This window comes from Pelophylax lessonae (assembly GCF_965119305.1).
Source record: "Pelophylax lessonae genome assembly, chromosome: 3".
Classification (NCBI taxonomy): Eukaryota; Metazoa; Chordata; class Amphibia; order Anura; family Ranidae; genus Pelophylax; species Pelophylax lessonae.
Genome location: NC_138770.1, coordinates 350,743,507 through 350,756,994, shown reverse-complemented (window position 1 = coordinate 350,756,994; position 13,488 = coordinate 350,743,507). Strand labels below are relative to the sequence as shown.

The 13,488-nt window shown below is 41.7% G+C and overlaps 1 protein-coding gene across 1 annotated transcript in view; it reads left to right on the top strand.

Moving 5' to 3' along the window:
- The window catches only part of COL12A1 (collagen type XII alpha 1 chain), a 237,203-nt gene that overhangs the window by 166,723 nt on the left and 56,992 nt on the right, over nt 1–13,488 (top strand). The window contains exons 43-46 of the mRNA XM_082249431.1: nt 4–143; nt 1,656–1,779; nt 7,074–7,217; nt 10,451–10,615. Of these exons, the coding sequence (XP_082105557.1) occupies nt 4–143; nt 1,656–1,779; nt 7,074–7,217; nt 10,451–10,615 (573 nt within the window). The remainder of the gene's footprint in view (nt 1–3; nt 144–1,655; nt 1,780–7,073; nt 7,218–10,450; nt 10,616–13,488) is intronic.

Here is a 13,488-nt window from a genome sequence, read left to right as displayed (position 1 = left end):
TAGTGTGCAAAGGTGCAAAAGCAGATATAGTTTTTCTGATTGACAGCTCCTGGAGTATTGGTGATGATAACTTCAACAAAGTACGCCAGTTCATTTTTAATACCATTGGAGCATTTGACGTCATCAATCCAGCAGGAATCCAGGTGAGAACAACAGCAATATACATCAGCATAGAAGAAATGAAAAAGTAAGATGTCAGTGATAATTACTAGGGATGATCGAACGGTTTGGGTTGACCATCGGTTCGACCCGAACATTGGCTGTTCGAAATTCGTCCGAATTCCGAACTTTTTGCTGAAAAAGTTCAGAATTCGGCAACCAGAACCGACCAAAATGCAATGGGACAGGAAATGGGCTTTAAAAGCCCGTGATTAGACCAGAACCATTAGTAAATTGAGTGTATATAGTGTATATATACCCCTATACAGAAGTTCAGAAGTTTTGCCTGCCTCCAAAGACCCACAAAAGCCCAAAAAGACGCTTGCTACAAAACCGGCAAGGTGTGAAAATAGCGGAGCCATATCCCTGTTCTATATGAATTCTAATACAAACGACCTTTTTTTTTCTGGTTCTGGACATGCTACAGAGCTGAAACTTTACAGGTACACTTTTAGACCCCCCAGACACTAAATCCAAAGAAATCTCATTTTTTTTTCCAATAATTTTTTCAATAATTGGCCAAAAAAACCCGCCCAGGTGTGTTATTGCAGGCGGTTTTTTTTGGGCATTTTTTGTAGGTCTTTGGAGGCAGGCAAAACATCTGAAATTCTGTATAGGGGTATATATACACACTTGTATGTATTTTACACATACACATATATAGGTGTGATAGGAGCGGAGACATATTGGTGTTAATTATTTCATTAGCGCAAGTATAGTGTTCTGCTACTTTCACACCTATATAAGTGTATGTGTATATATACATATAAGTGTGCGTGTATATATACCCCTACACAGAAGTTCTGATGTTATGCCTGCCTCCAAAGACCCCCAAAAAATGCCTAAAAAAACGCTTGCTACAAAACCGGCAAGGTGTGAAAATAGCAGAGCCATATCCCTGTTCTATATTAATTCTAATACAAACTACCTTTTTTTTCTGGTTCTGGACATGCTACAGAGCTGAAACTTCACAGGCACACTTTTTAGACCCCCCAGACACTAAATCCAAAGAAATCTCATTTTTTTTTCCAATAATTTTTTCAATAATTGGCTTTCTATCAAAAACAACAGTTTTTAAGAACTTTTTTTTGTGTGATTAATAGTCCCTGGGGCATGACCCAGAACCCTAGGCACTTTTTAGGGGCATTTATTGGGTTTTATGGCTTCAAAATGGTGTTTTTTGATTACCGAAGTTCGGGTCCCATTGATTTCAATGGGGTTCTGAAATCCGTGCCAAACTTTTGGGAAGTTCGGGTGTTCTGGTCGACCCGAGCTTTTGAAAAGTTCGATCATCCCTAATAATTACTAGCAGATGGAGGTTCCAATATTTTACTCACTAGAGGGCAGGATAGTGCCTCTATCAAGCACAGGAGAAAGAAAGGACAGAATAATAATGATGTAGCAAAAATATATATATTCTTGGTTTTTATCCAGGCTTGCTTAAAAAATCTTAAGTGAAAAATGCTGCAAAGTAATGAATGCCTATTTTTCTACAGGTATCTTTTGTCCAGTTCAGCGATGATGCACAAACTGAATTTAGGCTGAATACCTATGCAGAGAAATCACAAGCCCTGGGCGCGCTTGCTAATATACGATACAAAGGCGGAAACACAAAGACAGGTATTGTACAAACTGCATTTATCTTTTTTTTTGTTTCAAGTCAGGGGTTGGAGGGCTGTGTAACAGGTCTCAAGAGAGGTCAGACATAAAGTAAATGTTAGATGTAATGGCAGATTTTTATTGCTGTCTGTGTCTCCACTGCAGAAGTTTATCTTATTTCCAGTTCAGGTCATGTGAGTAAGAAGGAACAGGAAGTGGGGGAAACCTCTTAAACTAGTACACAGTTTTAAAAATCTGACGGTAGTTCCTGCCCATTCCCTAGTCTATTTGGATCAAAAAAATGGCTTTAAAAATGTTTTCGTTGGGTTTTAGGCTTGCTGAACAAATTTGATGAGGATCTTTTTTTTTCCACTTTATGAAGACAAATTCACATACTTTGGCACTCACATTATAAATTCACCAGGGCACCCTTAAAACTGTAAAAGGTAATTATATGCTATTTTAAAACATCCCCCTGGTCAGAAATTAAAAGAAAAGTGTAGGGTTAACCGATAGCTCCGATGCTGCATCTGGTCCCCACCGCCTCTGCACTGCTGATTGCCAGGGGCAGGCTGGGCCTGAGGGGGGGGGCAGGGTAGCAATTGTACTCCAGGCCACCCTCATTTATATTCAAAACAGCTGGCTGTTATTTTTTTTGTGTTGATTCGGAGGAAGGCGGGCCAGGGGCACGGCTGTGGTGGTCGACTGTTGCATTCTGGGAGTTGTAGTCCGCACGCGTTCAAGCTCCCGGTGCGTGGATAAATGAGAGAAGTGCAGCCTGGAAACTACAACTCCCGAATCTTGGAGGAAGGCAGAGGCAGGGCATGCCAGGGGGTTGGGACACATGTGACTAACTCAGGCTGCTGGACTGGGTACTGGGTGCAACTTTACTTGACCCCAGGGCAGGAGTATCAACCCCCCCCCCCTCAGGACTGGAGGAGGCCATGCAAGGACTTAGAACTGAGCTGGCAGCTGCCATCACTGAGGTGAGAGACCCTGACACCTCCAGCCTACCCCCAGATGATCATCCCATCTATTTCCCCCTATATACCCTATTTACCCTGCCCCAGTGACCAGCTAATAACCTCAAAATGACCCTCAACACTAAGGGTCCTGCTGGGAGCTGGCCATGGCCTGTGGATCCTGTTTGGAGCTGGCCATGGCCTATGGGTCCGGCTGTCCTGTGCCCCACAGGCCATTGGCCAGCAGGACCCACAGGCCATGACCAGTGGCCAGCAAGACTTAGTTCAGTGACCAGCAGGACCCACAGGCCATGGCCAGCGGCCAGCTGGACCCACAGGTTAGTGACCAGCAGGACCCACAGGAAAGTAACCAGCAGGACCCACAGGTCAGTGACCAGCAGGACCCACAGGTCCATGGCCAGCTCACAGCAGGATCCACAGATGGGAGCTGACCAGGGCCTGTGGGGCCTGCTGCCCTCTAGCCTAGGGTGACTAGATGTATCTGGTTTTGTCCCCGCTTTGCAGGGCCGATACTGGGCAGGTGCACTGGGTGCAAAATGGGTCTGGGCAGGTGCACCATGGGTCCCGCTGGGCCCATTGGGCTGCTTTTGAGGTAAAGGGGGGCGAGCGCCGCCAGATTACACAGAGCAGGGATCTCCCACTTACCTGGCGGTCGCTGTCATGTGACTTCCTGCCTCCTGGACTGGCGCCTATGATAGACAGCACGCAGGTGACGTCTACCATAGGAGCTGTTCTAGGAGGCGGGACTTCATATGACAAGGGCAGCACCGGGTAAGCAGGAGATCCTCGCTCTGTGTAATCCAACGGCACTCCTCTCTCTAATCCCCATGCACTGAACAAGCTGCATTGATGGACACTGGTGAGGCTGAGCTGATGGGCACTGATGAGGATGAGCTGATGGGCACTGATCAGGCTGCATTAATGGACACTGGTAATGCTGCATTGATGGGCACTGGTGAGGCTGCATTGAATGGGCACTGATCAGACTGCACTGATGGGCACTGATGAAGCTAAGCTTATAGGCACTGGTGAGGATGCATTGATGGGCACTGATCAGGCTGCACTGGTGTTACTAATGAGGCTGAGCTGATGGGCACTGGTGAGGCTGCATTTATGGGCACTGATAGGCACTGATCAAGCTGCGCCAATGGACACTGATCAGGCTGAGCTTATGGGCACTGATCAGGCTGTATTGATGGGCATTGATCAGGCTGCACTAATGGGCACTGGTGATGCTACATTGTTGGGCACTGATCTGGCTGCATTGATGGGCACAGATGAGGCTGAGCTGATGGACACTGGTGAGACTGCATTGATGGGCACTGATCAGGCTGCACTGATGGGCACTGGTAACACTGCATTGATGCACACTGATCAGGCTGCATTAATGGACACTGGTGAGGCTGCACTGATGGGCATTGATGGGCACTGCTGAGGCTGAGCTGATGGGCACGGATGATGCTACATTGATGGGCACTGTTGAAGCTGCATTGATGGACACTGGTGAGGCTGCATTGATGGATGCATTAATTTTGTTAAACCTCCTTTGTTGCTAATAACAGTAAATTATGTTACCACATTGTATCATATTTGTCTTGCTTCATAGCATCAATATCCGTTATATCATACATTCAGCGGCGCTTCAGCACACACAATGTATGTGTGCAAGTATATTAGTCAGTTCCTGCAGTGCTTCAGAGCCTGCAATTGCAAACTAGTCCCAACTCCACAGGATGTGCAGTCACAGCCAGCAAAAAGATTTCTCCTCTGATGTTCAGCACCAGTGATTGTACACACAGTATCACTAATCCTTCACCACACCGACTGTGCACCCCTATGAAGTGGCCACTCACCGAATTGCCCTTGAAATATCGCCTTTATGCATAAGCTGCATGAGCCCTTGCTTCTAGTCGGTCTGTCGTCGCTTAGGCACGTCCAGATCCTATCCGTCCACCAGGGGTCACTATCAGGCTGTATATCTCCTCAGTGCAATTTGTAAGCAAACGACATGAAGCAAGAGAGTAGTGTAATACTGTTTCGACTTTATTAATTAAATAAAACTTCCCTCCCCTTCAGCGTATATGCTTACATTTCAATCACCCTTTGCACGCATATCATAAACACAGAGGCTTTGAAAGGTACCGCCGCTCGCCGACCGCGAGCTAGTCCCTGCTGTGGATTACAGCGCTCCTGCGGCTAACAGGCGAGATCCAGAACAACAGCGGTATCCTCCCTTCGTCTCCTCAGCAGCAGCGTACGTGCATCCTGACCGGTTTCGTCTGGTAGACTTCAACAGAGGACTAACGTGCGCTGCTGCAATCAAGATTAATGTATGCAGCCGGAGGACCTCCCTCCCATCATGATTGGTTTACACCACTGATGGGTTCAAACACCTCTTCATTGCCATTACCTGGCCTGAAGGAAATTCAATATGGACATACCATAGAATCATTTTCTAAATACCGGAAAAACAAGATTAATCGATACAAAACAAAGTTTAATACCGCTATCAACTCTCTTATTACTGCAACCAGTATCTGAATGGGTATTCCCCGGGTACAACGAACTGAGACGCACAGATTGGGCTATTATTATACATTTGATTTTGCAAGTTTTACGTTTACAGTGGCAGCTAGTGCATTAAAAGGATGCACAGAGTGACATGTTTTACATGATTTTATCTACATGATTTTATTTACTATTTATTCATGATTTGAGTAGATATATTTATTTCTTTATACCTTACACTGATTTATATATATATTTTAGCGCCGGGCGGGTGGTTGACGTTTTTTAGCATCAGTTACCTTTTACAATATCCGTTATAAAACCAGGTGGGCATCAATGGTTAGCCGATTCAATGGTTCAATGGGGCACTTTACTGGACATGCCCCCAAGGCCTAAGGCTGACAGCCCTCCCCTGCTGATCACTCAGTTCTCCCCTACGCTCTGTTAGTCACTGGCTCTCTGCCCTGCCCTGCCCCTCCAGTGAGCACTGATGGCAACTAACAGTGAACTTTAGCGTGCTGTTAGCTGAAAAGGGTTCACAGGATTACAGATCCTACAGCACAGATACTACTGCACTAAAGGAGAAGTCATACTTCTCCTTTAATGGCTATACACACTGTTAAATATTTTTGGCTCAACTACATAACAGTTCTGTATATTGATCATAATTAATTGATCTGATGATGGTCAGAAGCACAAGGGTAATAATGGTGCTAAAGCATTGTTCTTCAGTACATCCTGTTTATGCACAGATAAATGGAAATAATCAGGCACCCCCCATCACCCAACATGTGCTTAAAAATGGATGTGAAGGTGGGACGAAGGGAGAACCTTCCAAGGTTCTCAATAACTTTGTGCCCCTTATAAAGGGAAAACTGTTACTAATCCCACAACAGTAAAATCAGTCTGTATATGCAGTAAAGCATGCTGGTTATACTCACTGTGCAACCCAAGGGGTTAATCCTCTGCATTGTGTATAAAGGCCGTGTGATCCTGTCTCTCTGATCCTCCTCTTCTTCTACTGATTCCAGTCTATCTCCTGCGCATGCTAAGTTTGGTGTGTATTGTTAGAGGGCTTTTTGTTTTCTTGGGAGGGTGCATGTGATCAGGGCCAAATAGCACTGTCCACACAGAGGATCAGGAGGTCCTGCAGCCTTATAGGACAACCAGGGGAAAATGAAAACTCCTCTTACAAGCTTTAACCAGACACTATTAGACATCACAAGACTGCTCTTTAGCAGTTTATATTTACTAAAACTTGCATTTCCATGTTGTGTGTACTGTGGGAGACCAGGTATAGTGAATGCAGGGTTTAGTAACACTTTACGAGGTATAATGGAGATGGATACTTTAAGGAGATCTAATGGGCCATTTTGGATTCCAGTAAGTACTTTGTACATGCTACATGAATCATCTGCCCTTACTCAAGATGGCCACAGCCAGAAATGCTAGGGTGGTGTTTTTCTAAGTGATTTTTCAGCAAAAGTAAGCACGGAGACATGGATGGATGGATGAGTTTGCTTTGAATATTAACAATGAATTAAATAGCGCTTTTGGTTTGTGGTGCTCAGATGCAGTGTCCTGTGTCCTCGTAGAAGATATGATTACTAAGAGATGATTGAATTCAACATGGAATTTGCAAGGCCTCTTTATGCAATGGTGCTTACAGACTGCAGCCTTCTTACTCCAGTTTGCAATATTTTAATGAATAGAGCTGTAAATATGCATGCTTAAAAGGTGACATAAAATGTGTCTATGGGGTCACAAATAACATCCACATGAAGGACAATAATAATTATATACTATTTGTTTGCCTTTTTACAGGAAAAGCACTTAGGTTTGTCCGTGAAAAGGTTCTAACTGTGGAAAACGGAATGAGACGGTCTGTTCCTAAGGTGCTCGTTGTGGTCACTGATGGAAGATCTCAAGATGATGTGAAAAAGTACGCCATGGATATACAACACTCTGGTAAGCATGCAGCCCACTTGCACTTTCTGGCTGCTAAAATAGAAATGTAACAGCTTATTTTCCTAACAGAATTGTGTCTTCTATCCAGTAAGTTATAAGAGCATATTATGAACTGGCTTACAATCCCAAAATTGACCACACTCTTGCAGGATGTAGTTTACAGCATCAGCCCACCCATAATTATTATTTTTAGAAGAATACCAGGTTAAAGCAGTGGCAAAATAAAGTTTCCCCCTGTAAGGCAATCTCCTCTCTCTCCCCAACAGTATGTTTCAAAAGAAAGGGAAGAAGCCAAACATAGTGAAGCCCGTAGGTATTTTATTGTAATCAAATTAAAAAATAGTACTCACAAATGTAGCGTAATATTCAGCATTGGTATAGCAAAATTCAGCATGTCACTCCACTTCCGTGTACGCTGCCACCGTGCGTTCCACGGTGGTTAACAGGAAATTACGTCGTAATGCTCCGCTGCCCGGAAGTGCGTCAGCGGAGCATTACAACGTCATTTTCTGTTAACCACCGTGGAACGCACGCCGGCAGCGTACACGGAAGTGGAGTGACATGCTGAATTTTGCTATACCAATGCTGAATATTACGCTACGTTTGTGAGTACTATTTTTTAATTTGATTACAATAAAATACCTATGGGCTTCACTATGTTTGGCTTCTTCCCTTTCTTTTGAAACATACTGTTGGGGAGAGAGAGGAGAGGAACCATTAAAGGAGCCATTTCTTAGAGGTTGCATTTAATCCATCCATCCGGCCAAGGGATATTCTATTTGCCTAAGAGGTTGCATTTAATCCATCCATCCATCCGGCCAAGGGATATCATGTCTGCTTAAGGCTCATTTATATCCAGAATTTGGTGCATCCCCATTGGGGGTTCTTTTCCTGAAGAGCACTTGGGCACTTATATGGATCTGAGCACCTTTCCAACACTTTAGTTTCTTTGGAGGAAACCTTTTTTGGACTGCACCTTATTATATATTTTGCACCTTACATATGGTTGCACCATGGACACATGATGTGATATATTTTTTGCACTTTAATATGTATTGATATTCTACTTGATGATCATGAATGCACTTTATCTTATATGAATTTTAGTATTTTAATATTTTGATCACAGTCACATGGATTCATTTTTATATATACACTTTTAGCACTATATATATAGTTTTTGTTTTTTACCTGTTAGCGCTGCCTTATATGAATTTTAGCTTTTCTGGTGTTTTACCTAGTGAGCAGCAGCTTCAGGTTTTAACATATAATTTTTATTTTCACTTATTTATACATCACAGCGCGGGTATTAATTTATTGATTTTATATAACCTAAGTGAAATAAAGCTGCTTGTAATATCACAATTTTGCCGATTATGCAAAAAACATACATGATAAAAAATGCAGCGCTAAAAAAATGAAGTAAATTATAAGAAAATAATCCATATAGTGCTTGAACACTAAAGTGCTCAAGTGCTGACAGATAAAAAGAAAGTCCATTGAAGTAATATCCAAAGAAATTTGATTGTTTAGATAAACATCCACCTGGTGCACCTCTAACATTATAATAAACAGGATGTGAGCTTACCAGATCTCTAGACTCCACGCTATAGGAATCTAGACAAGCATTGAAATAATGATCAAGCACTCAAAGCAAATCCCTCAGTGGTTAGACTGGAAAGAAAGGTAACATGGCTGGCCAAACAAACCCCTGGTGTCCCCCAGACGCGACCAATAAGGAAGAAAAAGGGGGTCCACATAGTGTAAAACCTTAAAACACTTTTATTTTGAAAAAAGGTTACTAAACGCTTACAGCAATTCATTGAATATTCAGCGGTTAAAATGGTAGTTCCCAGGATGAAAAAGACTTGCATACAAGCTCAGGTGGCATGGTTAGTTCAGACATAGACTACATATTTTGTCATACGTGACGATGATGTTCCTGATGATGTCATCTGTGGCGAAACATGTAGGACGTAGTTTATGACTGAACTAACTAGGCCAACTACGCCCACACATGAACCTTCTCCAGCTTTAGCAGAATCAAACACTCACTGGAAAATACTGAGCCATCTAGCACATAAGCTCACTCAGCTTCAACTGCAGTGCCACACCTCTTACCAGTCTCTCTGATTGTTTTGTCCAGCTCTCCTGGAATACTTGGCTCTCTAGCCTTTAATCACAGCACCCTGCTGCATGACCCACCTTTGGCCTATGGATGGGGGTTCTCCTGACTCTGATAGGAGTCGACCTGACTCCTGGAACTGAGACCCTCTGTCTTTTGGTTTCTAGCTGGGCCCACTGACCCCTCAATAGGACTATCCATCACCCCACTAAGAGCGGTCTCCAAACTGGGAGCCCTGAGCTATCCTCAGACCAGGCTGCAGTTGTCTAGCAAAATCCATACACAGGATTGAATGTTCTGCTCCAGGGATGCAAAATCCAGAGAAAGACAAATACACAGCTTTCTCTGCCTAGAAACCCTCTGCAACATTGCATTTACTCTAAACATGAATCCTGAGTCACATTTTCCCAGGAGTCTCATCTGGTCTCAATATATATATATATATATAACAACAAACACTGCTTTAGTAACAGTGCTTGTGTCAATATAGACTTGGTTAGGGTTTAGTCTTTTAATTTCTTCAAATCATATTGGGTTTTTAAAAGCAAGATCGACCCAAAGCTCTCAGTTTGGATAATTGCCAATAAGTTGAATGACCGAGCAACTACTTATAACTCCCAGATGGGTTGACATATAATTATTTAAAACAAAGCAGTGAATAAAACCCATTAGCATCCCCACGAGGAGTAGATTTCAGTTTGGTGTATGCACATCATCAAGGATTAGCACTGCTGCATATCACTGTAATCATTTTCTAAGTCATAGTTTCTAGATTTCATTTAAAGGAAACATGTCAAGTCATAATTCCTAACCTGCATACTTGGTAGTGGTACAGCTATGTGAATAGTGGATCAGCTTGATAGATAACACATTTATTTCTTTACATTCTTTAAGATCGCTTCTAGTTAAAGCAATACATTTCTTCCTGAAGCAAAATAATAGTGTTAATTTATTGCAAGCACCCTTCATTTGCATGCACATATGTTTTCTAGTGTCTGTGGTGCCCCAGTGAGATTTTTTCTATCTATCGATAAATATTGTTATTACTGAATATTATTATTATTATTGTTATTTTTATTATGTTAACATTGCCTTATATCATTTTCAGGTTTCAGTGTTTTTGTCATCGGAGTTGCTGATGTGGATTATAATGAGCTCCGTGATATAGCCAGTAAACCAAGTGATCGCCATGTATTCATTGTTGATGACTTTGATGCTTTTGAGAAGATTGAAGATAATCTGATCACATTTGTGTGTGAGACAGCAACCTCAAGTGAGTTCAAACACTGAACTACTGGTTAATGTTACACAAAACATATACAAGCAAAACAGTGTATACCAATGCTGTAGAGTCATGGAAAATGATTTGATTCAAATACACTGACATTTTTTTAGTAAAGGGTAAAGAAGCAGATGTGTCAAGAAGATAAGTAAGAGAATAAAAAAACTGAACTTTATGTCCAAAAATATAGTGAACATTTTTCAGTATGATAAAATATTTCTTTCTATAAAATCTGATAGTTTATCGTCCGTTGATGGACACAGAAATTTGGTATTACTTAGACATGTGGATTAAACTGCCAATTACAGAAGGTGTGGACACTGGCAAACAAAAAAAAATCTTAAGCAAGCCCCAACCCTATGACTTCAACTCCAACTATTATGTCCCAATTGCTTACTAGTGTCCACGGAGATTGGATACTTTTTTTTTTTCAGCTCTTTTGGGGAAAAACTTTTTTTATATTATCTTTATTTGAGATCACCATTAAAATATTTTCTTTTGTATTTCAATCAAGATTTTGAAAAACTCTGTTTGTCCACACAGCAGCTATCTGGATTGGCATTTCCTCAGCAACAGCTTTGGAGGCCAAACCTGGACCCTGGTTAAGGGTGTTCCACTTAAAGTGTATTTCCACTTTTGCAGTGATATTTGTGAAAACCCCACTATATGTTTGGTATGTGTACATTTTAGATGTTTCTTGGGAGATGCTCAATTCCCCTCATTAACATGCAATTTCAGAATCTAAAATCTTAGATCTTTAACTCTTTGTTAGGGCAAACAGTGTTCAAATTAAGGCTGGCCATAAAATATTCGGATCCTGGCCGGTTCAGCAGTATTCAAAGCATTAATGGGCAGGCTGAATGTACCAATTTGTTCAATCAATCAACTTGGGTACAACCAGCCTGCTGGATTCTCTTGTGATTATCGCTAGTGACTGCTAATGCCACTAGCGATAACCACTGTCTTCTCCCAGCAGTGACAGCCGCACCCCCGACCCCTCTCCTCCGAGAGAAGACAATGGCCTGACAGGAGGGATTCCTGCATCAACACTGTCTGTGTTGATGGTGGAATCAAGCTATTTTTTTTCCTTCAACCATGGGTAAGAAAATATTTTTTTTCCTTGTATGGCCAGCTTTAGTTTACAACTGATAACAAAGATCTAGCAGCAGAGTACATAGAGGTTTGCTTGTGGTAAATTGCCCAGCTCCCTCGTAAACATTAAAAACAGAGTATGCAGCGCTTGATACAGTCAATTATCAGAGGCTAAAGCAATAAATACAAATCCATATAAAAGATGACATCATATGTTAGAAGCATGAAAGTCCATAAACAGAGGGGCCTCAAGAACAGTCCCATACACCAGGTAATAAAATGATGATGAAACCTTCACCAGACACCAGTAAGTGGGGCCTCTTACCAAATGCAGTTGATCCCCATTACAGGGATCAGTAATCACTCCAAATGGCAATCTTCACGACTGCAGATAGGTGGATGGATGGACGATCCCTTTCGCTGATCAGACCTCAATACACTCAAGGATAGTAAGCCCTCATAAGTGATAATGACAGCTCAAATGTACCTTAGATGCAAAAAGGAAAAAATCCTCATAGTGCAGTAAGTTTGAACATGTAACTTTTAATGGCTTAAAAAAACGAATTCAACACTCACATTTGATATAAGTATAAAAGGCGTCAATAAACAAGGCCCTCCAGGGGTGTATTCAGGCGAGTGGTGTGGAAGCAGCAGCCAGCAGCATCAATCCTGGATAGGGAGACGCTGGGGAGATGTGTGCGGGTCAAGCGATGCCGGTCCCCTACCAGTTTTGTCAGACACTGACGTCATCAGGGGGCGTGAGGCTTTAGTTGAGGTCCAACAACTTTTTTCATGTTAGCTGCTGATGCAGCATCATTATCTTTACAGCATTACTGATCAAGCGCAGTGTATTACTGTTTTTATTTTTTATCCCTCGTAAACATTGCATACAAAGGAGTACTAAACAGGATTTTTCAGTCCTGAAGTTTTCAGATAAGGGCATGTGTAATGGTAAGCATCCATTTTAGATATTTTTTAAGGTATTCTACGTAAATGTGTAAAACGCATTCTATAATATAGGTGCTATCCTAATTTGGCTGTAAAAGGGGAAATACACTTTATTCTTCCACTTGTAACTAGATAGCCTTTTTATTTAGACATACCTTATTTAGTCATCTTTCCTTTCTGTGAAAGAAAAAGTTAATGGTATTCCACTTCAGCCTTCAGCTATTATCTGTTTTTTTTTTTTTTTAGTTCCATATACCTTGTCTGTCCATCTTTCCCTGCAGTCAAAAGTTTGATATCCTAGGCTTCAGCCTTTGCCCTGGTAAACATAATTTTTTATTGCCCAGCTGAGCAGTTTCTCCAAAATCTCATTCTCTTGTTAAGGTAGTTGTTGTTCCACCTGTTTTTAATTACAATATTGGTAGCTGCACTCAGAAAGTTTTTTTCCCTAATGCATAGGATGTCTTAGGGTAAAAAATCTACTGGCTTTAGAACCGCTTTAAGTACTGTTTGCTCATAAAACTGAGGCAAAAGTTGGATGAGGGGGTTATACTGGGATTGGCTTAACATTCTTTTGTTTGGCAGTGTAAAACCTCATGTAGGCAGATGTGGGAATGGAAACACAGTGGAGTAAAAGTACTTTTACAAGAATAATTTAAGGATATCATCTCAGATCTGGTCCCAGCCTTCTCCATTGTTTCTTCTAAAATAAATTATCATAGTTCCATTATTAAGTACTACTGATTAAACTTGTTCAGAAATAAGGGAATAAAGCAGTCTTACTATTTGGCACATTTATACTATAAATAAGTCACAGCTACACGTTT